The following is a 26,614-nucleotide window of genomic DNA, read 5'->3' as shown; positions in this document are numbered from 1 at the left end:
CCTCACTGGAGACCTCAGAGAGCTCTCGTCTCTCTCCCCTCCTCTGCAGGCATGTACCCAGGGAGGGCCACAGGAGGACAGAGTGAGAAGGTAGCCATCTGCAAGCCAGGAAGACAACTCTCACCAGAGACGATTTGGGCCAGAACCTCCATATTGGGCTTCCTGCCTCCAGAACTGTGAGGAAATAAATTTCTGTGGCTTAACCTGCCCAGTCTATGTTGAGCTGTGGCCACCTAAGCCCACTAATACAAAAAGCTTACACATGCTGGTCTGTCAGGCACTGTTCAAGCCCCTACATTGTCCCAAGCACTAAGCAGGTACTGTCCTTATCCCCATTTTATAGATTGAGAAGAAGCACAGAGCAGATGGGTAACTTCCCCCAGGTCACAGCGCTGAGAGAAGGCAGCATCGGGCTCCGTGAGGAGGCAGGGCAGGCTGGCTGCAGAGTGTGTGAGCCTCAGCACTGCTCGGTGCCGGGCGGGGTGGAGGACACAGGTCTGTAAGCTCCCCTTGTGCACGGACTGTGAGGGTCTTGTCCTGGCAACTACCAGGTGCCCTATAAATGTTGGAGAGTATGTCCAGACCCAGGACAACGATGATCAGGGAGTTCCAGGGCCTTCCGGCTCCCACAAAGGAAGCAGTCTCCATCCTCTCACCCCATATCCTGGGGGGAATGGGTGGGTGGTTACACCCCAACCCAGGGCCTGTGAGTGCTATCAGGAGTCCAAGGTCAGTAGGCTGCGCTTTTCAGTTATTCCAGCTGGATCTTTCAGTGATTCTCTCTGCTACACCCACGGGAAGCCATCTCCCAGCACATCCCTTGGACCTCAGCATCTACACAGTCAAGAGATCCAGTGAGAGCATGTATTCTGGGGTTTTCAAAGGACCACACAGCTAGCTAAGAACAAAGCTGGGTACCATCGCTAGATTCTTCTCAGGCCAAGGCTCTGGACTCTACCCTGGAGGCCAAGAGGGCTTCTAAGCAGGGGTTTAGATGAGCACTTGTAAAAGCTCACGCAGGCTGTTGTGAGGAGCAGATTATGGGGGACAGAAGAGGCATCTGGTGCAACTATTTGGGGCTTGCCTACTCAGTAGCTGCACCTCCCACTGCCTGGAGCTCCAGGTGCTCTGATACTGCCATGGGACACTGGCCCACATGCTCTGCTTTTGGGTGCAGGTCAGCCAATGAAATGTGTGTAAAATGTTTGTGATGATGCCCAAAGGTGTCCCTGGCTTCGTGCCCCCGCCCTGAACCTGCTCTGTATGCTCTGCCATCTCATTCTCATCAAGCAAACAGCTCCTGAAATCCACCTTCTCCCTCCCCGCTACCCGGGGAGCCTTCCAGAGGGATCAGACAGAAACTGACAGCTTCATGTGGCAGTTCATGCTCATCTCCCCCCGCGGCCCTGCGACATGGTTACCCTTGACATAGATGCAGCGACGGTAACACTTGACAGTTTTTCTGCTTGATTTAGTGGCTTTATCCCCGTGGCTTGGTGGCCTATGTGTGTCAGCCCACACCAGAGCTCCCACCAGGCTGGGACTGAGCCCATATCTACAGCCCTGGGCCCCAACCCCAAGCTGCGTGCCCTGGGTGCCCACAGAGGCCTCCCTCTGGTGCAGGGCTGCCTCCGCTGCTAACAGCCTGCTGGCTGTGGAACATCAACCCCTCCCTGAGAGAAGCCAGTCTTTAACTTGCCCTGTCTTTGAAACACTGAGGTTTCTTTCTCTTCTGGATACAAGGGAAGAACCCTGTGCTTAGCAATTAAGTTTGGCAATCACCTAAGCTTAGCAATTGTTTTGCCAGGAGAACTTATAGAACTTTTTAGAAGTTATAGAACTGAGATGGGGAGTGGGGTGGAGGAGAGGTCTTGAGGCCATTTGGCCCCTTTGTAGGACTCTATAGGATGAGGGACTTGTCTGAGGTCACACAGCCAGTGGGGTCAGGGCCTGGAGCCCAGCTTTTCCATGAAGGGCCAGTGTTCTTCTGCCATGAGCTGAAGCCTGGCACACCTCTGATTCAAGGTGGACCCTCACCGACAAAGACCCCAGCCCCTCCTGCTGAGTTCCTGGGGCTCCTGCCCCTCTAGGTGCCAGAGAGGCACAGTGAGGGGAGACCTGGCCCCATCCCACTGGGTGGCTGGTGAGATAAGGACTGTGCAGCTGCGTTTCCCCACCTCCCCCATTTTTCCCAGGAGGAAACAGCCTCCTTGTAGAGGCTGGGCCTAATTCTCCTCTCCCCACCCAGCTTAGGAACTTCTATGACTTGGAGCTGAAGGTGTGCTCAGGGCTTGCTTCCCGGCTCTGGATGTAGACACTTGGAGTGGTCTTTCCGCCTGCCCACCGCTGGGGCTGGCAAGCCCCCAGGGGCCAGCGAAGGGGGCAGAACCAGACTGGGGAGGACTGGGCGATTGCAGCCCACTGTCAGAGTTGACGGCTGGCTGAGGCTGCCCTTGCTGATTTCCTAGTACTAACCCACCCTGCACACAGCCCAGGGCCTGGACCCAGACTGCGGCTCCCAGTGACTCTGCGGGTGGGAAAGCTGAGGTGGAGGTCATGGGTCTGCATCCTCATTAGATTGGTTAAAAGTCTGGAGTTAGACTGTCTAGGGTGGCACCAGGTCCCAGTGGTGTGACTTGGGCTTATCACTTCTCTCTGAACTTTGGTTTAGTCATCTGTAGGATGAGGGCAACAATGGAATCTATGTACCAGTCAGGGTCCTGTCAAGAAACATGGTGGCCTGAGATGGGCAAGAGAAGAGAGCAAATGAGCTAACATGCGGACAGCGCTCAGAACAGTGCGGCACAGGGGCGAGTGTGCCATCAGATACATGGAAGGGCCCAGGGCTGCCCTTCTCTGCACTCCTGGAGGCCAGCAGTGCAAGTGAGGGTGAAAGTCTCAGAGGGATAACTCTGAACCCACGATACTTCATGTGTGGCCGAGCAAAAGAGAGATCACTGGCCCAATCTTTAGTACTTCACCCTTAGTCCCAGGCTGAGCCGCACCCCGTGTAGGAATAAGAGAAGCACAAGGGGTGGCCCTGCCCTCCGACTGCTCCGGGAGGCCAGATGCTGAGGGGGTGGGCATGGGACAGGGACCTGGGAGCAGGGAAGGCACAGCTCAAACAGTTACTGGAAAATGGGAGCATGGTTCTTGCTTCCTGCGGGGACAGGAGAGAGGAAGGCAAGTGGGAAAATCCTTAGTCCAGAAAACAGGAGACCTGGTCTTCGTCCCAGCTCTGCCGGACCTGTGGTAAGACCTTGCACAAGTCTCTCCTCCCATGTACCTCAGTATCCCCTTCTGTACAAGGAAGGACCTGGGTGAGAGCAGCAGGTCCCAGAGAATGGTTATGTAACTTTAAAAGGAATACTCAAAAAAAAAAAAAAAAAGTTGGGGCAACTCTGGAAGAGACACACATCAACAACCTTCCTTTCTGTGGGGCTTTGAGGGCCTTGGATACTGTAATGCACACTGTGGTTCCCCCAGCAGAGACACAGCCCATGTTCCCAGACTTACTGAACAAGAAAAGAGTGTTACTCGACCACATCGAGGAACTAATGTCTGAGGAATCCTGGACTAGAAGAGTGTCAACGATTCCTCCAGCACAAAATGGCCTGTTCACAGCACAGTGCTCACTAGGAAAGCTGTGATTAAACTCCAAAATGGCTGCTGCAGAAAGGACAGCATCGGGAAGACAAGAGGGCGGGCCTCCAAGGATGGGTGGGCCAGATGGAAGGCTCTCCTATGAGGATGGCCCTGTGTGGGTCCAGCAGGAGGTGCTGGGCAGGGTGGGGACACTTGTCCTGCAGGGAGACTTGCCCCTCAGAGGCTGGTGGAAGGGGGTCTGAGAATCTGATGTTCTGGTCCAGGGAGACCCACTGGGCCTTGGATAAGAAGTCAATCTGAAACACACTGACATGATGTGACAAGTTCCAGGGAGTGGACGGTGACTCTCCTGCCCACCACTCAGTCTCTGTGGAGCACTGCTGGTCACGGGCTCTTCCTCTAACTCAGACACCCCTGGTCCAGGCCATGAGCATCTATACTCCTTGGTCTGACACTCAAGGCCTTCTACAAGCCAACACCTCTTCCCTTTAGCCCGTGCTGCTGGATAGAAGGGGTAACCAGGGCAGTATCTCAGGCCTGGAATGGAGTTAGAGACCTCAAGTGTAACAGAGCAACAGGACAGAAGGGCCTGACCTGTGTCACAGCTGGGCTGATCAGGCAGGAGAGAAATGCATTTCTATCTTATTCATGCCACTGTTATTTAGGGGTCTTTGTTACAGAAGGGAAGCCTCTTGTTACACTGGCATTATTTCCATTTTACAGAAGTGGAATCTTCAGGGTACTTAAGGAACCTGCCTGAGGTCACAATGATAAAAAAAGAAGGATCCAATTTGGACCTTATATCTGTCTGATTCCTGAGCGCGTGCACTTTGCCCCGCCACACATGGAGCTGCACTTCGAGGATGTGCACTGAGTTTCTCCACAAGAAGATACCAGAGTTTCAGACCGAATCCTCAGGCTTCTTGCTGCAGGGTGGAACTCTTGGACGTGGTCCAGGGAGGGTGGTATCTGGGAATCAAGGTACTTCACCATTCAGGTGCACAACCGTGGAAACTGAGAACAGTGGTGGGGCCCCCAGCCTGGCCCAGGCCCGCAGCAGGCACCCTGGCCTGTAAGGGTGGGCCCAGAGAGCTGCCCTGGGCCGGAGGAGCTGTCCTCCTCTCCTTGGCCAGTTGTCATCAGGGGAACCAGCTGGTCTCAGCACCATGCAGGAAGTGTGGCAGGAAGGAAAAAGGGAGGAAGACACAGGGCTGGACAAGAAGGGGGAGGGTGCCCATGGAGCTGGAAAAGCTGGATCTAATTTGGCAGTGAGCTATTTCAGGACTGTGCCCTGGGGACCTCAGACCAGAGATATTGGGGGAGGGGAGTCTGGTGGCGCAAATGCTCCTAATCCATGTCTCCCCTAGAGCCATCAGCTGCTCCTGGGCTCACTCAGAAGAGAGGAAGGAGAGAAGCTGCTGCCAGCACTTGTGCTGGGCAATGCGAGCTTGCTGCTGGAGCCTGGAGGGGCTGCGGATGTCAGACGTATTAACACTGAAGTTCATGCTGTATCCGGAGGAGCACGCTGTGTTGCAAGGACTCCCTGTCCGTGGTATTTGTCGTCGTAAGTATAGAAGCATCCCTATATTATCAATGAGGAAACCGAGGACATATTCTTCAGTATTTCGGGAGCCTTAAAACACGGGCACTGGCCAGCTGTTCTCTACGTCTTCCAGGGCTGCAAGGTCTCCTCGGCAGCTAGCTAGTTTGCCATGTTAAAAGCAGCTACTTTGAGCCCCAAGGATGTAGCTACAATGTTCCCTCTCCAAAGAGGAGGCACTTGGTTTCCCCTGTGGGGTAGCTGGGCAGAGACGTGGGGGCTGTAATGTAGGGGCCCCACACATACCCAAAGGAAGGGCCATTAGTGGGGACCTCACTTGTCCTGATGCTTGAGAATATTTACTTGCATAATTGTAACATTTTCCCACTACCATAAGAGCCAGGTAATTCAGGGCTTACAGGGAGAGGAGAGAGAGAGAAGAGAGAGAGAGAGTGCGCGTGCGAGCATACAAGTCCAAGGTATCATCGCCTGTGGTTTTCATTTACTGTTCCTTGGAATTTCAGGTTTCCTTTTCTTTCTACAGGCAATAAACATGCAGAGACTGGCAGTGGCTCAGGCTTGAACACTCACTCCACTCGGCACGCCATGGAAGGGAAGCCAGGAGCGCCCAGATGGAGGCCAGGGGCCGGCCAGGCCTTGGCAGTCACCAATAAGCCCAAAGAACCGGGGTGAGCGGGGTGGGAGTGGTCTGACTATGCTCTCCTTGGGGAGCCCTGCTCCAGGCTCGATTGCACAGGCGCTCCTCCCAGAGACTCTGCCACAGCTTGGTACTGCCAGGAGATGTAATTGCCACCAGTCGTTTTCTTAGTCTCCAGTGCCCCTCTGGACAACATTCTAGCTTCTGGGCCTTTGTGGGTACTACAGAATGTTTGTGTCCCCTCAAAATCCAATGTCATGATACTAGCAGGAGGGGCCACAGGGAGGTGATCAGGGGATCTGTGTCTTTATAAGAGACTCCAGAGATCAATCTCATCCCTTCCACCAGGACACAGTGAGAAGACAGCTGTCTGTGAACTAGGAAGTGGGCTCTCACCAGGTACCCACACTGCTGGCACCTTGACCTTGGACTTCCCAGCCTCCAGAACTATGAGGAAAAAATTTCTGTTGCCTAAGCCACCCTGTCTGTGGTACTTTTGTTATATTAGCCCAAAAAGACTAAGACAGTGGGAAAACAAAGGCAAAAATTAGAGAAGAAACTAGGGCCCACCTCTGCCCCAGCCTGGTGGAGCACCCGCCCTCCAGAGAATCATTCCTGGTCTTTGGGCTGGACTCCCCATGGACTCAACAGGTCTGCTTTCATAGCACCAGTCGTCATCTGCCACCCTCCCTGTGGACTGTCATGGAAATTAGTGAGAATATGAAAGCCCAGTGTGACCCTCCATCAACAAGGCTACATCCTACTGTGTTCTCAACACTCGACTTACTAAGGCAGAGAACTGCTCAGCATTTTATCAAGATTCACAAAAACGTTTTTCTACTTAGCCCCCAGTAAATCCCAAAACTCAGTGGAGGAGAACCCTCATCTTTCTCCTCATCAGCAGCTCTTCACGAAATGCCAATCAGGTGAGAAGTCCTGCTCCAGCTTTCCCTCTTCTCCAGGATGGACAGTTGACAGCAGGACGGAACCCAAGTAAGAGAGTTCTCAGACCCCTGGCATGCACCTTTACCCAGCTCAGGCTGCCTCTGCCAGGAGGGCCTGCCCCCTCCTCCCCATCACCTGTAATCACTAACCAACCTCTGAACACTAGAGTAGCTGTCACTAAGCTTCAAGTCACGTGATGCCAACAACAGCTAAGTTTTCCGGAGCACCTCCTGCGGGCTGGGCCCTGCTCTAACGCACTTGTATTCATAAGTCATCTAATCCACAAGACAACCCAGTGAGGCATGCCCACATCGTTATCACTGCACTTTCATGAGAATAAGAAAGGCTGTCTACAGAAGTGTGTGCGCTCCTTGCCTGCCTTCGTAGATGAAGGAATGGCGGAATGCAGGAGGCTGCTCCAGCCACCCTTGCTCTGGACGTTGAGATCTAGAAGGCCGGACAAGAGCTGCGTTCCGCGCTTTTCACTCCCTCCTCCATGGAGGCGTCTGTCTGTGTGTTCACAGGTGTACCCCTGGCATCTGGCCCAGCACTCAGCCCATGAGGTGAACCAAGTTTCTCACAAACTTATCTATTCACTGACTGACCCCTGCTGGGCACGGGCATGACGATGCGGGGAACGCGCGGGCGGACAAGGCTGCCCCAGCCCCCAGGCTCACTGTCTGGCTGCAGAGGTGAGGCAATCGGAGGCAGAAACTGAGGGCAGCAGGGGCTGGAGCTCCAGAACGACAACTGTTCAGAGGACGGAGCAACCGTTTTCAGCTGAGGAAACCCAAGAAGTCTCTAACAAGGAGAGGCAGTGGAGGGACATCTCAAAAATCTGAGATTTTAATCCCTCCTCTTCCTTTCCCATCTTGAAATCTATCATCCTTTGAGTTGGCTTTTCCTTTTGGAGGCGGGCCAAGAAGAGCCACTTGTGCCACCAACCTGGGCCAAGGTACCAGCGCCCAGGTCTGGAGGTCCTTATGGCAGGGCTTAAGGAAAGGACACCTGCCCCAAACCTGGAGCTTAGGGCCTATCCAGCCTTAGACCACAGGGAATGCTCCCCGCAGGCTGCACTGAGTCCGGCAGAGCTGGGAGAGGCCCTGCAAATCAAGGGATGGGATCCCTGCACAGGCTCGGGAGCCCCTCCATATTTTCAGTTTTGTATCCAACCCTGCTTCCCCGCGCACTGTCTGCCAGGGATGTGATGGCTCACTAAGCGTTTGTGGGATGACTGACTGACCGAGTGAGGGAAAGAAAATGAGGCCCCAGGTCGGCTGAGTGATTTGAGGCAGGCTGCTGAGATGAAAAGAGAACTGAGCCGTGATTCAGCAAACCTACAGTTCTAGTCCTGGGTCTGCACGTCACCCCTTGAGTAAGTCTGTTTCCTGTTGGGGCCAGATGGGGCCTATTCTGCCATCATCTGCAAAATGGAGTAGCAGAATTAGATGGTTTTGAATGGAGGAATTTCAAGCTCTATTAACCTGTGTGGGCAGAGGGTTAGGGCCGGACCAGGCCTGAGCTGACACTGCTGAAGGGCCGCGGTTCCCAGCGTGTGGCAGGTGTACAAGCTGCTGCCCAGGGGAAGCCTCTCCTGGCCTCAGGTTTGGGCTTTCATCTGTCACCTCCCCAGTCCCCATCAGATCTGACAAGCACTGCCAAGGTTTCCCCAGACCCCAGGAACTCAGGCAGACTCAGACCAGAGAGCATCCTTGTTTTTGTCTGTTTCAGAAACCACAGGGTTAACAGCACTGCTGTGGAGATAGCGCCATAGTATTCCCCTGATTAAAAAGAGTGTTCAGAGCTCCACTGTGTGACTTAAATGTCAAGATTTCTTCTATCAGAGGAGATCCAATGACGTTCTGGAATCTAAGTTGAAATTGGATTCTGCCTCCCCAACAGGTACCACTATCTCGAGGGGTGGGGGTGTTCTAGTGGAGCCCCTTGGTGGGACATCAGAGTGCTGGGCAGCGATTCCAAAACCAGCTCCAGCACTGATCGTTAGTCCCGCTTAGGTCACTGACCCTGGGCCACCCATTAAATCCTGAATGGGTCAGGCACTGTCCTAAGCACTTCACAAGCATTTCGTTTAATCTTTCAGCAGATGAATGGGGATGGTATTAGCATTAGGCCCATTTTACAGACAAAAACACCGAGGGCTAAGGTAGTTACATCATTTACCCAGAGCCATACAGTCAGGGGCAGAGCTGGGATTTGAACACAGTATCCAATACTTCTTGTGTCCTGCTTTGTACTAGATGGTTAAGATCTATATCCTGTCCTCAGGGAGTTTATAATTTAGTGAGAGAAATAGTGATATGCACAAATGGTGAAAAAATGAAAATCAGAGTATTTTCAATGAATAAAGCCTCATATGAGTTCAAGGCATTACTTCTTCACTGTTGTCCCATTACAAGGTACTTTACACACACAAGAACACATGTACATGCACATAAGTTTTATGTATGTTCATATATACACATTGCGTGATTAAAATTTATTTCGTGGGATTGTTTGTAGACTTTACCTACCCTCCTGCTTGTCCAAGTGAACCTTCTAATCCTGTAACTGCCCAGTTTCCCTCATCTTTTCTTCCAGTGTCTTAGTTTAAACCAGTTATACCAGACAAGTTTCTCTGCTTTTGTGATGCAGATGCCGGCCTGGGGCTGAGAACCCAGGACGAGGAGAGGGGTGGGGCTCCACTCAAAAGGTTATGACCCTTAACAGGATAATGAGCTGGGGGTGAGTAGGGAGGGAAGGAAGGAGGGAGAGAGATGGGGAGAGAAGGGGAGGGAAAGGAGAAGGAAAGGGGGGAAGGAGGCACAAAGGAAGAAAGAGAGAAACCAAGGAATAGACGGAGAAAAGGAGAGAGGGAGAGGAGGAGAGTGAATTCCTTCCAGGCAGAGAGCAGGAGAGGAGGAAGAAGTCAGGAGGAAAAATGTGGGAGAGTGAGAAGGAGGGAGAGGACTGGAGAGAGAAAGCCTGGAAGGTTGGTGGCAGAGAGATGATCTCTGGAGAACTGGGGGAGAAAGCAGCTTGAGAGAGTGGGGGTGGGACAGACATGAAGAAGGCAGAAAAGGACACAGGAGAAAAGCAGTGGGAGTTGTCCTTTGAGTCCCTTCTCATATTTTAGAGAGACTCAGAACAAAGAAATGGGATTCTTCTGAAGATCTGTTTTGCCTATTATCTTGTGCCTATTTAAATGGGACTCTGCCCTGGACCCGAGCCACATGGATTATAGCTTCATTAGGGTTACATATCTATATTATATGCATATATATTTTGTACTGCATGACCTTGGGCAAGACACTTAGCCTCTCTGGGCCTCATTTTCTTCATTTGTAAAATGTGGGTGACAATAGCACCCACTGCACAGGTATTTGTCAGGATTAAATAACTTAATAAATGTAAATGGTTTAATATGAGCCCTGGTATATAAAAATTGAAAGTGACGATTATGATCGTCTTTAATTCTCAGAGCTTCAGTTCTCTGAAGCCATCTACTTGCTGATCACTCCCACCTGGAGCCTAGTAGGTTGAAACCATATTTGGCCCAGATCAGCACTTCTCCTGACTTTCCGCCAGAGGTTTCTCCTGGTTCCCAGTCATCTAGGCTAGAAACAGTGGAGTCCCAGTTTCCTGATCCTTATCTTTTAGGACCAGCAGCCAATTAATCACAGGGCCCCTTTCTTTCATCACCACACATCACTTTGTTGTCCTTCTTTTCCAACCCCAGTGGAGACCCTTACTGCAGCTTCCCAACCTGTCTCCCTACCTTCAGTCTATCCCACCACTTAGCCCACCCTGCACATGCCAAAATTTACCAATGGCTATCTACTGCCAACAGGAAAAAACCCAAACTCCTTGGCATACTTTCCAAGATCTACCCAATCTGGACCTAACTGTATTTTCTAACTTTCTCACACCTTCCCATATCCTAATCCTCTGTACCGGCCACTGGCCTCCTCTGTCAATCAAATCTTCTTTGGTTACCACCAACCCACGGCCTTTATTCATGCTTTTCTCTGCTTCAAGTCCCTTTCCTCACCCACACCTGTCAAGCCATGTGCTGCTTTGAGGACAGCTACAGCCTCACTTCCACTAAGAAGCTTTCCCTCACCTCTCATGCAATTGCTGGGGTCATTCAGCCTGTGAGCCTTGTCTTCCCAAGATGACCAGCCCCTTCAAGGCTCTATTTCACATTCCTCTGACTCCTTCCCCAGAGCTTAGCACAAAGTCCACACATAGTACTCAGTCACCATCTATTCATTAATGATAAAATTACAGGTACTTTTCCTTTTTTTCTCTGAGAACTGAGAAAGTTAGAAGTGTAATTCCATGCAAGGGATTTTTTGGTGAGACCTACGGTGTGTTGAGCGCTGTGCTGGTTGTTGGGCTGAGGAGATGACCCAAAGATGAATGACACAGACCTTGAGCAGAAAGCTCTTAGATAATGAAGTTCTTACTCTAGACTCCACTGGTGGGCTTTCTGAGTTCCAGAGTGCCCTGAAATCATATGCAAAATTTCCTGGGTATGTGTGCAGGTACACAGCTCTGGAGAGAAGTCTCACGGCTTTCATTAGCTGCTCAAATGGGTTTTGACCACCCTAAAGTGCAAGGGTCATCGCTCAAAGGAAAAACTGACACAGTGCATGAGAAACGGGCTCAATGGAGAAAACACTGCGCTGTGCTCTGCTGTCGGGGAAGGAGAGGAAAGCTTCATGCAAAGATGGGAACTCAGCTGGTCCTTGCTGAGTGCTGGGGCATGAGGTGCTTGAGGGAGTCCCTGCTATTTGCCTGACGTGGAGGCTCTTGCAGGCTTGGGCTCACGCACTGCCACGTGGCCTTGTGAGTCCGCATCCCAGCGAGGCCGAGGGAGAAACCAGTCGGTCCTCCCTCCACTGGGGGCCCGGGCAGGGGGTGAGGCAGCTGCTGAGAGAAGTCAGGGATGCTGTCCTAATGAGGTACAGCAAGGAAGCATCTAGATGCTTCTCTGTTTGGAGAATGTAAAGCTGGTTGGCCCAAGCAGGTGCTGCATGTGGGGAGGATGGTAGAGGTTGGGAAGACAAGAACAGGAAGGAGGGCTTTTCTTTAGAGGCCAAAACATCAATCTGGGTCTGCTCTGCATGGAGCCATTTTCCCAAAATCAAAACAGCAGATCCCCTACTGGGGACCTGAGAGAGGAAAGAGGTTGGAAACCCAGCCCTGGGGTCAGGGCATCTGGACACTGACAGGTGGCGGGCTGCAGGCAGACTGGACTAGAGGGTGTCCAATCCCCCAGGCCCCACCCCTCCCCATGGGCACAGATCAGGCTGAATGGAGCTTCTCTTTTGCCAACTTGCCAGGCTTACTCCTCACCTAGGGCCCTGGTGGTGTCTGCTTGGAATCTCTGTCCCTCTTCCTCCCATGGCTGGCTCCTTTTCATGGTCAAGTTCCAACACTAGTGTCCCTTCCAGGCTCAGGTGAACCTTCCCTGGCTACCTGGTAGCTGCCCCCACTGCCCCCCCAACCCCAAAATGATATATAGGGCTCCCTGCACCCAGCTGTCCAGACTGCAAATCCACACCAGCCCGCTCCCAGGAAACACCTTCTCCAGCTGCCTGGCTCACTTTGGCCTAAGGTGAAATAACACAGGGGGAGGTACCCCAGGGCCTGGGGGTCTTTGCCAGCCAGAGGGACTGCACCTAACGAGCCTGTGCTGCCCTCGGGATGGGTCAGGCAGCAGCCGTGATGTCACCAACTGTAACAGGCTGGGCTCCAGCTCCGCAGTGTCCAGTGGGCTCTCTAGGGAGTCCCCACTCTGCTCTCAGTCTCCCTTTCCATTGGAGACTTTCCCAATCTCCTATTTGAGGGTTGTCTCGACTGGGAAATCCCACAGAAGAGAAACAGCCACAGAGGCCGAGGGGCCCTGGAGTATAGTCTTTAATATACTATGTTCCTAGCAATTTCCAAGCAATCATCTCTCTATTCAGGATAGTAAAACGGAAAAAAAAAAAAATCCAGGAATAATGAATGTTTCCAAAACTGAAGGAGAAAAGCATTTCAAAGTCACACTGACTATTCTGGGTTATGATCAGGGCAGGTTTTTGGGAAGGAACAGTTGGTTGGGAGGTAGGTATGGCAGTGAACACACACATTCTTGGAAGATTTTGCAGGCAGTGTGTGTGTTTGTGTGCGCGCGCGCGCGCGTGCCAGGGCGCACATGCGCATGCCTTGGACACATGAGTCTTTTGCACTGTGTCTGTCATCTGGTTAACTGAGATTCAGGCATCGTGCTCTCTCTTTGGCCAAAGGGGAGACAGAGAGACCAGACGCCTGTGGCCTGTTCTGTGTCTGAAGATCAGACCAGGCATTTCCTGCTCTGGGCTTTAATGCCTGAGCTGATTAAAGTGAGTTACAGTGCCTGGAAGCTAGTAGGTGCAAAATACATGAAAGCTATTTGTATTACCACTGTGGCCATTACTATTAAAATAAATGGAGCCCTGCAGACCATCCTGGCTACTTCTTGTGATCCGAGTTGCTATTTGCTGCCCAGTTTCTCTGGCACCACTCCTACTGAGCTGGGTCCTGTATTCCCAGAGCCCAGTAAATTGTACCCTCAGTGAATACTGAGTGGAAACAAGACAGAAGAACTCACAGTGCCCCTCATTCTGCAGGCCTTGGCTCTGTGACCAAAACAAAAGCCGGCCCCTGGGGAGAAGAACTTCCTCTGCAGAACCAGCTCCTGGACTCAGCCTGGCAGAGAAGTAGCACCCGGCGTCCCCACCCGGGGCCGGCCTCAGACATGCTCTCAGTCACCCATTTCCCCTGTTCCAGGAGGAGCCAGTGCCTGAGCTGGATGACTCTGCCCCATAGAATTAGGATTTTGTGCATAAAATATTGAATTTTACATTTAAAGCTATCTGTCACAGACGATTTATCAGACCCAGAGAAGGCGAGGATAGTTTTCCTCTGTAAGGGAGGTGATTTTTAGCAAAGACAGGGTATGTATATAAACACATAACCAAACCACATCATCATCAGAGATTAATGCTCTCTGTCCAGAGGCTCCAATGAGGGGCCCAGGTGCTCAGAGGCCGCCACCTGCTTCCCTTCCCCACGCTCCAGGATCGCTGGGGTTCAGAATCCCACCAGGAGACAAAGATGCACTTCTGGATAGAATTCTCTGAAGCTGCTTTTCCTCCCTACCCCCTTTTATTGAGTTTTGCCAGTGTAGCTGTGTATAGCTCAGTCTTAAAGTTAATGCAAATGTTTGCAAATAAGAGGCTTTTACATACTTATTCCATTCAACACTTATCGGATGCCTGGCAACTCAATTGAAAAAACTGCCCTTGTTCTAGGACATAGACTTCTTATTGGAAGGAGAGCCCCTTAGGTCCTCAGACTCACCTTGAAGAGGCAGAAAACACATCTTTTGATGTAAAGGAGGGAAGAGAGGTGATTCAAATGGCTGCTCCCACCCCCAACACGGCAGCGGAGACAGCCCCTCTCCTCACCGTGCCCACGGGCTCAGCGGCCTACCTTTCTCTCCTTGTCACCATATTCGATGCCCAAAGTGTCCATGGCCCGGACGATGGCTGCCAGGGACTGGATGGTGTTGCTGTAGACAACAGGCTTATACTGTTTCACGTCTTCTCCAGAGAAGCCATCTTCATGGATGATCCTAGAGGAAAACCACACATGGCACATCTGATGAGTGCGCTGTCCTCACCTGGCACCGAGCGCGCCAGGCCCGGGAAGCCCCCGGCCAATCTCCCAGCTCAGCTGGCTGAAGGCCAGGTCCAGTTTGCATGCTGAATTACCGAATTGCTGCGATAAGACCTCAAAATCTGAAGGAAAAATTTACCTGAATTACTGAAAATTAATCTGAAAAACAGAATAGTGGAAGAAGGAAACACAGTCTTCCCACGTTCCCTACTACAAGGGAAGACACATCAGTCGAGGTGCTGATAATACTTGAATGCACTCAGAACAGCACTCTGAACACACTCTAAGCACTCAACAGATGTTAGCTATTAGTATTTTTAAGCAACGCTCAAGGTCTTAACTTAAATATCCTCTCAGGGGTATACTGCTGAAGACCTCTCAGAGACAACAGAAAAGTCAACAGAAAGAGTGTGCCTACCCTCCTCCCTCCGCTGGGATTTGACCACTTGTCTCTTATTCTGATGTCTTTGAACATGACACGGAGGACACGAAGGTGACGTTGTAATTCTCAGTGGCCACGTGACAGTTCCTGCTCCTGTTCTCAGGTCCCTCTGGGGTCAGGGCAGAGGCTGGACACGCCCTAAGGCCCTTGCTCCCTGCAGATGGCAGCCACTCAATGAACACTCACTGCTGACAAGGGCCCAGGGAGAAGACTAAAAGTGGGTAAAACTGAGACTCTGCAGGAATCCCCTTATGGTTGAGGTACTTAAGAGAGAGCAAATGGATTTCAAGACTAACATCCAACATTAGTCATCCCCCAATAAACCATGTAAACTCTCCTGTGGTCACGATTTTCAGTCCAAGACTGAATACCACCTGTAACATGGACATACACCTGTGCAAATAACCGAACCCCCTTTCCACCTCCAAGGCCCCTTTCTGGTCCTTCACTTCCTGCAGTATAGAAGAAAACTGCTAATAAGCCTTCTTTCTCTGTATAAAAGTTTTACTGAGATAAAATTCACATACTGTACAATTCACCCATTGAAAGCATGTAACTCAACGTTTCTGAGTATATTCACAAGATTGGGCGATGACTACCACTGTCTAATTTTAGAACATTTTTGTCCTCCCCCAAAGAAATCCTGTACCCATCGGCAGTCACCCCACCCCCACCCCAGCAGTAAGCAACCACTAATGTGATCTGTCTTCAGTTTGTATAAATTTGCCTATTCTGGATATTTCATGTAAATGGAATCACATATGATGTGGTCTTCCGTGCCTAGTTTCTTTCACCTGGCATGTTCATCCACGTGGTAGCATGGATCAGTACTCCATTTCTTTTGATTGTGAAAGTATATTCCATGGAAGGATATACCACTTTTATTTACCCAGTCATCAGATGATGGACGCTAACGATTCCTTTTATAAAATATGACTTGGTGCTGGGTTGTGAGTCTTTATCCTGAGTTTCTCTGAGAAGCAGATCAGAATGACCCTACTGACTTTTCCCTGACTTTTATTAGCCCTAAATCCATTTTTGTACAAGTTTCTTGAGGGAGCATGCATCCAGTCTGGATCACTGGTGCACTACCCCAGGCAGATCTCAAAGGGAATTGTTCGCTCCCACTGTAAACAACTAGAAAACTGGACAAATACATGAAACAAGTGGTTTCAGAGGCTGGAGAATAGGCAGCACAGGACTATGATCTGGGACAGAAGGGAAACAAGCGTGGCGAGTCCTATGATTGCCTTGGCTTTCCGCCTGGAGGCATTGACCAGACCTCAGTGCTGGGAGGGAGAGCCCAAGCAGAGCACAGCGGTCTTACTGAGGGGACGGACAGAGATAAAAGTTCAGGAAGGCTGAGGTGGCTGGGATTTGAGAGGCAGAGCACCAGACAGAAATGGGCAAAGAGAGAGAAAGTTCCTGATATCTCAATAGGGGTCTCCTTGAGTCTTTGGCTAAAGAGAGTGAGACTCTACACGATCCACAAGAAACAAGTAATAAGTTGAACACCTCCCACCACTCAGGCAAGGCTGGGAGATGTTTCAAGTTCTGCCTAGCCAGAGTGGAGAGTGACCACCTAGGGCATTTGGCAGAGACCCCAGAAAGCTCATGCCATGTTGGTAGGGCTAACCCAACACCAGAGTAAAGGCTACTTTAGACCTGCCCTGAAAAATCTTAAAAATGGGCCACAAAAGAACCAAACTGATCCATAAGTAACTTAATTGCCTGACAGAATGAAATCCAACACTCTTTACATGAGGACAACAAAATCCAGACACTTAACAAAATAATATTCACAATATCCAGCATGCAGTAAACAATTTCTGGATATGCCAAGAAGGAGGGAAGTGTGACCCATAACCAGGAGAAAAATCAGTCAAAAGAAGCAGACTCAGAAGTGACTGAGATGGTGGAATTAACAAAAAAGACCTCAAAAACATCTACTTAAAATATTTTCAAGAACTTAAAGGAAAACATGAATATAATGGGTAGAGAAATCGAAGATACAGAAAAGAAAAAAATGGAGTATCTAGAGATGAAAATACAATATGTAGGATAAAAATTTCTCTGTGGGGATAAACAGCAGATTAGACACATTAGTGAATTTGAAGACATAGCAATATAAACTATCCAAACCGAAGCAAAGAGAGAAAAAAGGCTGAAAAATATACTGTGATGTTTAAAACATATGCAGAAGTGAAATTTATGCAACAATAGTATAAAGGATGGGAGGGTTAAAATGGAAATATACTGTTGAAAAACTCTTACTTTATACATGAAGCAGCGTAATATTATTTGAAAGTAAAGCATAAGTTAAGACACATATTATATACTCTAGAGCCACCACTAAAAAGCCTCCATGACCAGTCTCCCCGCAGAGGGTGGGACCTCTGGGCGACCTGAGACGTGCAGCCTGGGTTTGCTGGCCCCCATGACATACCCTCCCAAGAAGCCAGTGCAATGAGTTTCTTCTCAAGCTTCACACAGGATGGGCAGGACGGGCAGGAAGGGCAGGACCGGCAGGACCTGCCACTCTCCTGGGAATACTCTCTAGACCCTTGGCTGCTTACAGAGCTGCCCTCTACTAGGGGATGGGACTATCATTTTTCACACCCACCAGTATCAATTTTTACACCACCTAATGAGGTAGGGAGGGCAGGTTTTCATTATACCTGTTTGTAGAATAGGAAACTGACACTGAGAGACATTAAGTAACCGGCCTCATGGCTGTCAGCAGGTAGGGTGAGTGCCAGATGCAGACGCAGACCCCAGGTCTCCTGGTACACAGTCCTCTCTGCCCCACCCCAGTCCTCAGGCTGGACTAGGCAGAATGCTGCCTAGAAGGCTTCACTGGGGCCTGGGGTGTTCCAAGATACAGAAGCTTCATTTGGGGTTTACAAAAAAATGATGCAATTTGCGCAAAAACTGCTCACATCATGATTATTAGTTATATAACTTGTTCACACTTGCTTATATGAGCTTAAAATTGAGCTTCCTGCTTCAGGGTAGAAATTATACCTTCCTTCCCCAGCTGACTACAAAGTAGTATGTACTCAACCCTTGAAAAGTTGAGCCATACAGAACAACACTGAAAAGGAATAGCATTCATAATCCGACCACTAGGAGAAAAATGCTTAGTTTTTTACTGGAAGTCCTTCAGTATTTCTTTCATGCCACATTCCTCTTTTGCCAGCACTGATTTGAGTCATATATCCTTAAAAGTATCCCTTGAGGCCACTTTATTTTCTATTTTCCATCTCATTCCAGAGAGGCAGAGCAGAGCAGAGCAGTGGTTAGAGCTCAGGAGGAGTCAGGAAGCTGTGGGTGACTCTGGTTCTATCACTGATGAGCTGTGTATTCCTGGTAAAGAACTCAACCCCTCAGGCCTTGGTTTCCTCAACTGCAAGGAGCTGTTGTGAGGAATAAATGTAAAGTGCCTATCATATAGTAAGTGTATAATAAGTGGTAGCTCTTTATATAACAACCTCACTCTGAAGTCAAAATTCCCCAAACAGAACTTCTTTCACTGCTGGTATAAAAGCAGCAGAATCATAGAAGCAGCTAATGTTTGAGGGTTTACTCTCCATGCTAAGTGCTTTACATGCACAGTCACATCTAATCTTCAAAGCAATCCTTGGAGATAAAAATTATTATCTGCTCTTTACAGCTGACAAAACTGAGGCTCAGAGAGGGTAACCCAGTTACCCAAGGTCACACAGCTCATAAGTGTGAAAGTGGCATTCGGGGCCCTGCTTGTGACCACCAGGTGGATGGATGCTGAAAGGCAGGACTGCTTCTGCTGCCTGGGATCCCCATACCCAGGTTCCCATAGAATCCAGAGATTTCACAGACAAAGTGCACATAAAAACACCTCCTATAATATCAGCTCAAGGATTGTGGGGCAAGGAAAGGAGGTGTCCAGGAAGAGGCAGTCCATGGAAGTCTGGTCTCTTGTAATAGCCCAGCTCTAGGTCCTGGAGAAGACCAGGCTGGAATCTGGGACACCTTAGTGACAGTCAGTGGCACCTCTGGCACCTCACACTGCAGAAGCCCCAGACAAACTGATCTTCACCTACATGGTTGAGTGAGAGAGTACAGAATCAAGTCCCAGACACGTCATATGAGCCACTGGAACCGGCCATGACTGAAGCTAACCCTATCCTTACTCTTTTGAGTGATAAGAGCCATATAACTTCCTCCTATTTTTGCATAAGCTAATTTGATTTGGGTTTCTGTTACTTACAACGAATAGAGTCATGACTAAAACAACTTTCATACCTGGAGAGACCATCTCATATTACATTTGTTTATTAACTTTCTGTCTTTACCACCAGCCTGTCAGCCCCTGGAGGTCAGGCACCACATCTCATTCATCTCAGCTCCCCTACTCCAGATTAACTGGCACAGGGCTAGGCTCTGAATAGTACTCAGAGAGAGTGGGACATAACTACACGAGCCAGGATCGCACAGATGCACAAGAGCCACCCTCTCCATGGAGCTTACTAAAGGAGGCAGATGTGTGTTTATGTCGGGGTGGGAACCCACCGGATTTCCTATGTCTGCAGAGCCAGGGTAGCAAAGGGGGGCCAAGCTAGATGCTGCATTGGTGCTCACCCTGAACTCAGGGACTCTGAGGGGTGTTCCCAGCTACCAAACCAGAAGAAACACAGGGAGCAAGCAAGGGCTGACTGTGCAGCCTTGAGTGTTCGACTCTGGACAGGAGCCACCAACTGGATTCTGGAAACCTCCCCTAGAGGAGGGAGGAGGTCTAAAGTGGAAATGGGGAGAGAGAGGGAGGGTGGCAGCCAAGGCTGTCCAAGTGGGTCTGAGTATTCTGGGACAAGGTGACCACAGAGGGACCCCCAGCCTCCTCTATCCCATCTTCTTGCTTTGCTGCCTTGGGGACCCCACAGGAGGCCTGGGCTGGGGCTCCCTTTGTTCTCTGTTCCCGCCTCTCAGTGTCAGACTGCACTCGGCTGCACTGAGACTCCCTCGGCGCAGTGGCCTTATATGGTCACAGAAGCACAGGCTTGGGAGCTGGAAGGGACCTTGGAGGATCATCTGGCTCAGCAGCCATTCTCCCTCTCTGAATCACAGATGCCTTTGAGATTGTGACAAATGCACCAATACACACAGTTTTACCCCCAATTTCTGGAGGTTCACAAACTCACAGATGCTAAGCTGCTGGAACACATGATTTTTCACTCCATCTCCATGGTGGATTAAGTGCCCCTCCTCTGCTTCTTTTTATCAGCATCCTTTCCCCTGCACTCGGACTGTCTCCCCAACCTCCAAAGCAATCCCTTTAAGAGTTCAGAGTAAGGGGGATGCTTCTGGAACCAGACTTGAGCTGTGTGACTGGGCAATTTCCTTAACTGACTGGGGCTTCAGTTTTGTCAGCTTTCCGTGGAGAAGGGCCTGGTAACTACTAGTAACTACCTTCACTGGATCGTGATGTGTAAAGAAGAGGGAGGGCCTGGCACAGTAAGCACTCCATCAGTTTAGTTGTTATTATGACTGTTGTTCTTGTTGTATTTGGTGAGTGGGGCAGGAGGAGAAAGTGCAGCGTGCTGGGTGTCCTGTGCCTGTCCTCTTGAGGACAGGAAGGGACCCAGAACCCTAGGGCGGGGAGGCCACGATGCCCTGGGAGGACCCCTGAGGGTCTCACAGCCACAGGGAGGAAGATGGGGCGGGAGAGGGGGCATTCTCCAAACTGGAGTGGAAAGTCTGCTCATTTATCTGATGTCACAGGAGCAGCAGTGGGTTGAAAAGCTAAATTTCCTGATTTGGGAGCTGCCTTATCAGGTCATAAAATGTATGTCTGCTCACACACTGGCTGCCGGAGTTAGGGTCAGTGCTCAGGGCTTCACTTGTGTGACCACTGACAACGGTTTCCAATCATCAGGGAGACCCGATCAGCCCTGGGGCTAGGGCCCCAGAGCCACAGCCCTCCCCAGCAGAGGGGGGCAAAGACCACCCTGGCTTCAGATAACACAGTTTTAATCAAACAGTGAACAGTGAGATGCCAGTAAACCACATATCACCAATCAGGGGCTCCGCAGAACATACTGGAGCACTGGACCTGGACGGAACTGTAAAATGAAAAGACCGTCCAGAGTACAATGTGTGCCCTGTGCAGCCATTTGTGTAAAACTACATTTGTGTGCGATGGTGCTGGTAAGAGGAGAGGGTGTGGGGGGAGAAGGTGGGGGAGAGAAAAGATGCTATGGGAAGATGCTTGAAAAAATACCATCAGTAATCACTTTTGGGTGGTTGCATTCAATGATTTCTTTTACTTTCTTCTTGTTATGTTTGTTTCGTTCACTAAAAAAAAATGTGCATTTGTTATTTGAGAGAACAAATCACATTCAGTGGGAGATGGACACTGGTGTCTAAGAGGGGGACCATTTTGGCCTAGAGAGGAGAATCGAATAAAAAGGGGTAAAGTTGTTAATAGGAATTTCCTGACATGTTTCCCTTGGGTTCAGCCTGATGTAAGATCTTGTGACTTCAAAGCCTGTGAGGCCCAGTCCCCATCTTCCCAGGGCTCTCGTTCCAGGTGACAAAGCTACTGCTGAGAACGTGGGACTTAACAGTGTGAAGTGGCATCTGCCAAAGGCCAGCTGAAGGGTATGTGTGTCAGACATGCTGGCTGCCACCCAAAAGCCATTCCCTTCTCACCATGGTGAGCTCCCTTCCCTGTCTCCCTTGCAGCTACGAGTGACCATGGGATCCAGTTCAAGGGATGAAGGGGAGTTGGCAAGAAATGTCTCTGAGAAAGGGTTTTCCTTCTTGCTCCAATGAGAAGCCTTTGAGAACAGGCCTCTGTCTCCCCATTTCTCCACTGTTCCTCTGTCCCTCGCTGTCCCTCCAACAGCTATTCCCTGGCTTCTTACTTTTATATGTGGTTGTGTGAGGACATAAATACTGGAGCCATGACAGCTATATTGTGACCACGAGGTTAAATGCCACCACCCTGACGATGGCAGATCAAAGGAGTATAGGGAGTTCTCAGTGACACTGCGGAACTACCAACTCAACCTTGAGACTGTCTGATAACAAAGGTCATGCTCCTACCATGATGCCCTCTGCCTGGGTAGGTAACTGACTTAGAGAGGACAGACTTGCCTACAGTCACATGGTGAGCTTATGGCAGAGCAGGGACAAAACTCCCAGAGGCCTTTCCATCGTGTCACGGCCTCTCATCTACCTCCCTTTCTGTCTTAAAAGCTCTAGTTCCCAATAATTTGGAGGCTCCCTGGAAGGTGTTCTGTAAGCTTCTTCACTCACCCCTAATTCACTTTTCACATCCTTTGGGGTGCCGACTCCGTACCAGGCGCTGTATCAAGTGCTGGGGATCTAAGAGCGAGCCGACAGACACAATTCCTGCCCTTACATATGAGCTTGCACGTGGAAGACAGAGATCAAGTACTGTTACAAACAGTTATTTAAATTACAATTGGAGTAATTTACCCAAGAAGAAAAATACAGCCAGAAAGAGCAACAAGAGGAGGCCCTACACTAGGGGTGCAGGGCCCACCTCTTGGGGAGCAGGTGGGAGACAGGGAGAGAGACAGGACTCCCGACAGGGGACCGCACAGGTGGTGCCGTGGAGAGCCACTGTCCTTGTGACCTTTGCGTGTCTTCCAGGGCCCCCCGCTGGCACACAGGGTGCCCGGGAAACGTGTGCTAAATGAATGGAAGGTGCTTCGTGGGCTGGCAGGTGGGACTGGAAGCCAGAGAGCCGGGTCAGGAGGGCTGCTCTGGATCTGGGGCTGGTACAGTTCCGATGTTCCCTCCTGAGGGCGGACTCCGCTGAGTCTCACAGAGAAGTAATACAGCGAGTTAACTCAAAAGCGGAATCACCGCAAACACCAACCAGGCTCCGGGCACTGGCAGGGCCACCGACCAGCGTGAGGCAGGGAAAGCAGAGGGGAGCACCTGAGGATGGGGGGGCCCTGCTGAAGCCCCCTCCCTCTTCTCCTATTGGAACCCCACTGTGTTCTTGTATGTACTCTCACTGGGTGAAGTCCTATGCCCAGTGGAGTTTGACCTGCAGGAGAGCCCCTGGCCCCTGATTCGGTGGATGTCACCAATAGTGAAGACCAAGCAGGGCCATCAACAGTGGTCCAGAGGGCACTGGGTGGGCAGGGGTGGTGGGAGGTGGGCGTTTCTAGGACCTGCAGCAGACCAAATCCCCTGGAGCATACCAATCATGCACTGAATTCGTTCTACAAATATACATAGAGCACCTGTCAGGAGCTCGATACACCCTGCCTCTCCTGTTCACTAACAGTGTGGACTACAGGCAAGATCTCAACTTTCCTGGGCCCAGGGCTCTCCTCTAGAAAATGGGGACAATGACTGTCCCTTACAAGGTTGTCAGCAGTACTACAGAATGCGTGAGGCCCAATAACTGCCAGTTGCTAGTATTATTTAAAAGTCACAGACTAATCAGTGCCAAAGCAGGGCTAGACCACGAGCCCCAACTCCCAGACCATGGGTCCCCGCCTACTCAGTGCAAAAGTGCCTGGACCTGGAACTAAGAGTGAGGGGCTGGGGGCCAGGGGGTATCCATGTTTTGAATTACTGGCTCAGAGACCACTGGCTGGGCAGAGGCATGATGTGTATGTTTCACTAATTATGCTAAGCCCTTGATTTTTATTTCCCCAAGTCCCAAAGGAGCAGAGGCACTGAGACTTGGAGGCCCCAGATGGGAGGCAGAAGTTTTGCTCTTCTCTAGGCATAAAGGCTGTTTATTGACTGGCAGAGATGGAGCCTTCCTCAAGATTACTGCCTCCTGCAATCTCCCACCAATGGCTTCCTTTTCCTCCCCCCTCCCCCACAAAGTTGACCACTACATGCCAGGTGCCATTCATACAGCGCCCAGGAGACAGTGGGGAACAGGACAGTCATAGCCCTGATTTCAAAGGACACACAGTCTAGTAGGGGAAGACAGAAAATAAAGATGCAAACAGATATCACAGAATGATAAACACAGAAGAGGGTGTGAAGTTAGGAGCCAGGAAAGGAGGTGATATCTGAAGCTGAGACCTAAATGATAGGATGGAGTAGATCTTGCATATATGTGAGGAAGAGCATTTCAGGCAGAGAGAACGGCACGTGCAAAGGTCCCAGGGCACTGTGTGTGTTAGAAGGATTGTGAGGAGCCAGTGGGACTGGAATGGAGTAAATAACCAGGTGAGTGGAGGGATGAGGTCCAAGAGAGCAGTGAGGACCTAATCACACAGGGCTAACGCATTACGCCTATTTTTTCCTTAATACACGTTAAAACATTCATTTATTAAAATAGAAAATGTTCATCTGTGTACTGCCCTGATCAAGCATGGATCACTTTTCAATAGCAGCTTTCCCTCCTCCTTCCCTGACTGAAAAGCCTATTCTTGGAACACTTATAGATTCTTAGAACACTTAGAGATTCCAACCCACAGCTAAGAAAAAAGGAAGAAAAAAAATCAGCCATCATCCCATCAGCTGGAGGGAAGCACCATCCACGTGCTAGTGTATATTTCAATCTTTTCACCTGGGAGTCCCTATGCATATTGTTCTTCCTGAGACGGAATCACACTGTGTGGCTCTGTGTCACCTAGGAGCTGTCACTGGCTGCTAGGTGTCCCATCATCTGAATGGGATCTGAGTCATTCAACCAAACCCCTACCGGTGGACGTCTGGGAGGCTTGTGGATGGGAGCTCTTCCCACCTGCAACCATGAACCTACACCTCCTAATGGAGGTAGAAAGCTATGAAACCTGCACAGAACAAGCCAGAAGCTGATGATGCCTGGCCTTACAGGCTGGGCTCGAGTGAAGAGTGAGAGCACAAATGAGATCTCTCAGCTATTTGAAAAGAAGATACCAAAGACCTGATTTGAAATCCAGCTGTTTAATTGTGGGGTGAAGTTGTATGGCATGAGAAAAATTATTTAAAAAATAAATAAGATTCCCTACTAATTAATACTATATTTAAAACTTGATACTCTAATATTAGAATATTATAGAAGAATTGGGTATTTAAGAAGAGTAGTATCAGGCAGACCAATCCCCCAGGGGAATGACTGGTACAAAACAAGGGATATGTCCTACTGACAGTGACTTGCAGAAATCTGTTATAAAGATGCCATTTTTAATGAGGGGTAACTCGGGCCAGAAGCAAAGATGTCAGCTGCCAACTGTCACCAGACAGAGCCAGGGGCAAGGCCGGGACTTGTTGTGATTCCAGGACACAGCCTCTGCTGCCATTATCTGGAAAACAACGTGGCCCCTGCCCTTTCTCAAGACTCCCAGCTCTGGGGGGTGGGCACACGCCAGCCCTCAGTCCACGGGGGTGTGATGCTCAGAGCACTGCCTTCTAGAGCTCTGTTCCTTCGTCTCTTCTCAATAGCATGGGTGGGTCTGAATCCTGGGACCCTGGCCTTGGATTAGAGACATCATGCCTTGGGCTTGGAGACAGGAGACTGAGGTTCTTATGCAGTTTGGCCACTAATAATCACTGCAACCCCAGGTGAAATGGGCAGAAAAAGGTCCCAGGGAGCCGGGGTGTCTGGCCAGCCCTTCTTAGGTCAGCATCACTGGCCTTGGTGGGGGCTCCACCTTGGTGTTAAGAGGAAATCTTTCAGGACAGCTCTGCCAGCCTCCTAATCTGCTCTCAGATTCCAGCGACTGGATCTCCCCATGCCAATCTTTTTAGAAAATACTGGCATTTCCTGTGGCAGCTCATACCCAAGTCCTGCCACTCAGAGGAGACCTGGGGGCTGGTCTTGGCTCTGCCACTGACCAGCTGGAGTGGGTTACTGGGACTCTGGGTTCATTTCCTATGTGTGTTGCCTCAGCCTCTCGGCAGGTCAGGTGATGGCTGTGGGCCTGGGTTGTGCCAACTCCCCGTGGTCACTCTGCTTCATCCAGGTTAAGCTCCATGCTCATATCTATATCTGACTGTGATACAACAGCTTACAAAACATGGGGGCAAATAATCAAAGGCGCCCATGGTGGACAGAAGACCAAAGAGCTGTGAAATAGCATCCTGCATCCATCACTGAATTCAAGCCCTGCTCAAATGTCACTATCTCAGACCCCTCTGGCTAAAAGGTCCTCCATCCTTCCCTGTCTGTATCTTGACTTATTTTCCTTCATAACAGGTATCACATGTGTTTGATACACACACACACACACACACACACACACACACACACACACACGTATTTTAAAATATATATCTCTACTTGTATATTACCTGTTTCCCCACATACCACTGAGCTCCATGAGGGCAGGATCTTGTGTGGCTCACTGACTGCAGTGCTCTAAGCAGTACAGGACACACAGTGAAGGATCCATAAACGCTGTCTGAATGCCTGAATGAGACAGTGACTGCTCAGGACCCTGTCAGCTCTAAGACGGCGGCTCTACACGACTCCTTTCCTGGAAGGTATGCAGCCCTTCAACTGTGGGCCAGGAAATGTGCATCCCTCCCCGACCCAACATGACCTGGGACCCCTGGCTGCCCATCCCCATCCCCACCTTAGGTGCTGAACAGCCATTTCCCCAGGGGGGCCCAGAATCTGCGGTCTTTTTCTTAGTGATATTAGCCAGAATCCCTCCCTCCCTCCCCACCCGGCAAGGGTGCGCCCCTGCTTTAACCCTAACACCCCAGTTCTCATAGGTTTTTGTAAGGGTAAAGACACACAGATGCCTTA

General features: G+C 50.3%; 1 protein-coding gene across 1 annotated transcript in view; it reads right to left on the bottom strand.

Annotated features, from left to right (window-relative positions):
- Nucleotides 1-26,614, bottom strand: part of GNAO1 (G protein subunit alpha o1) — a 143,402-nt gene that overhangs the window by 51,704 nt on the left and 65,084 nt on the right. The window contains exon 3 of the mRNA XM_006190098.3: nt 14,271-14,412. Coding sequence (XP_006190160.1) covers nt 14,271-14,412 — 142 coding nt within the window. The remainder of the gene's footprint in view (nt 1-14,270; nt 14,413-26,614) is intronic.

This window comes from Camelus ferus, chromosome 9 (genome assembly GCF_009834535.1).
Source record: "Camelus ferus isolate YT-003-E chromosome 9, BCGSAC_Cfer_1.0, whole genome shotgun sequence".
Classification (NCBI taxonomy): Eukaryota; Metazoa; Chordata; class Mammalia; order Artiodactyla; family Camelidae; genus Camelus; species Camelus ferus.
The sequence above is the reverse complement of the archived record's forward strand: the minus strand, read 5'-3'. Positions and strand labels throughout refer to the sequence as shown.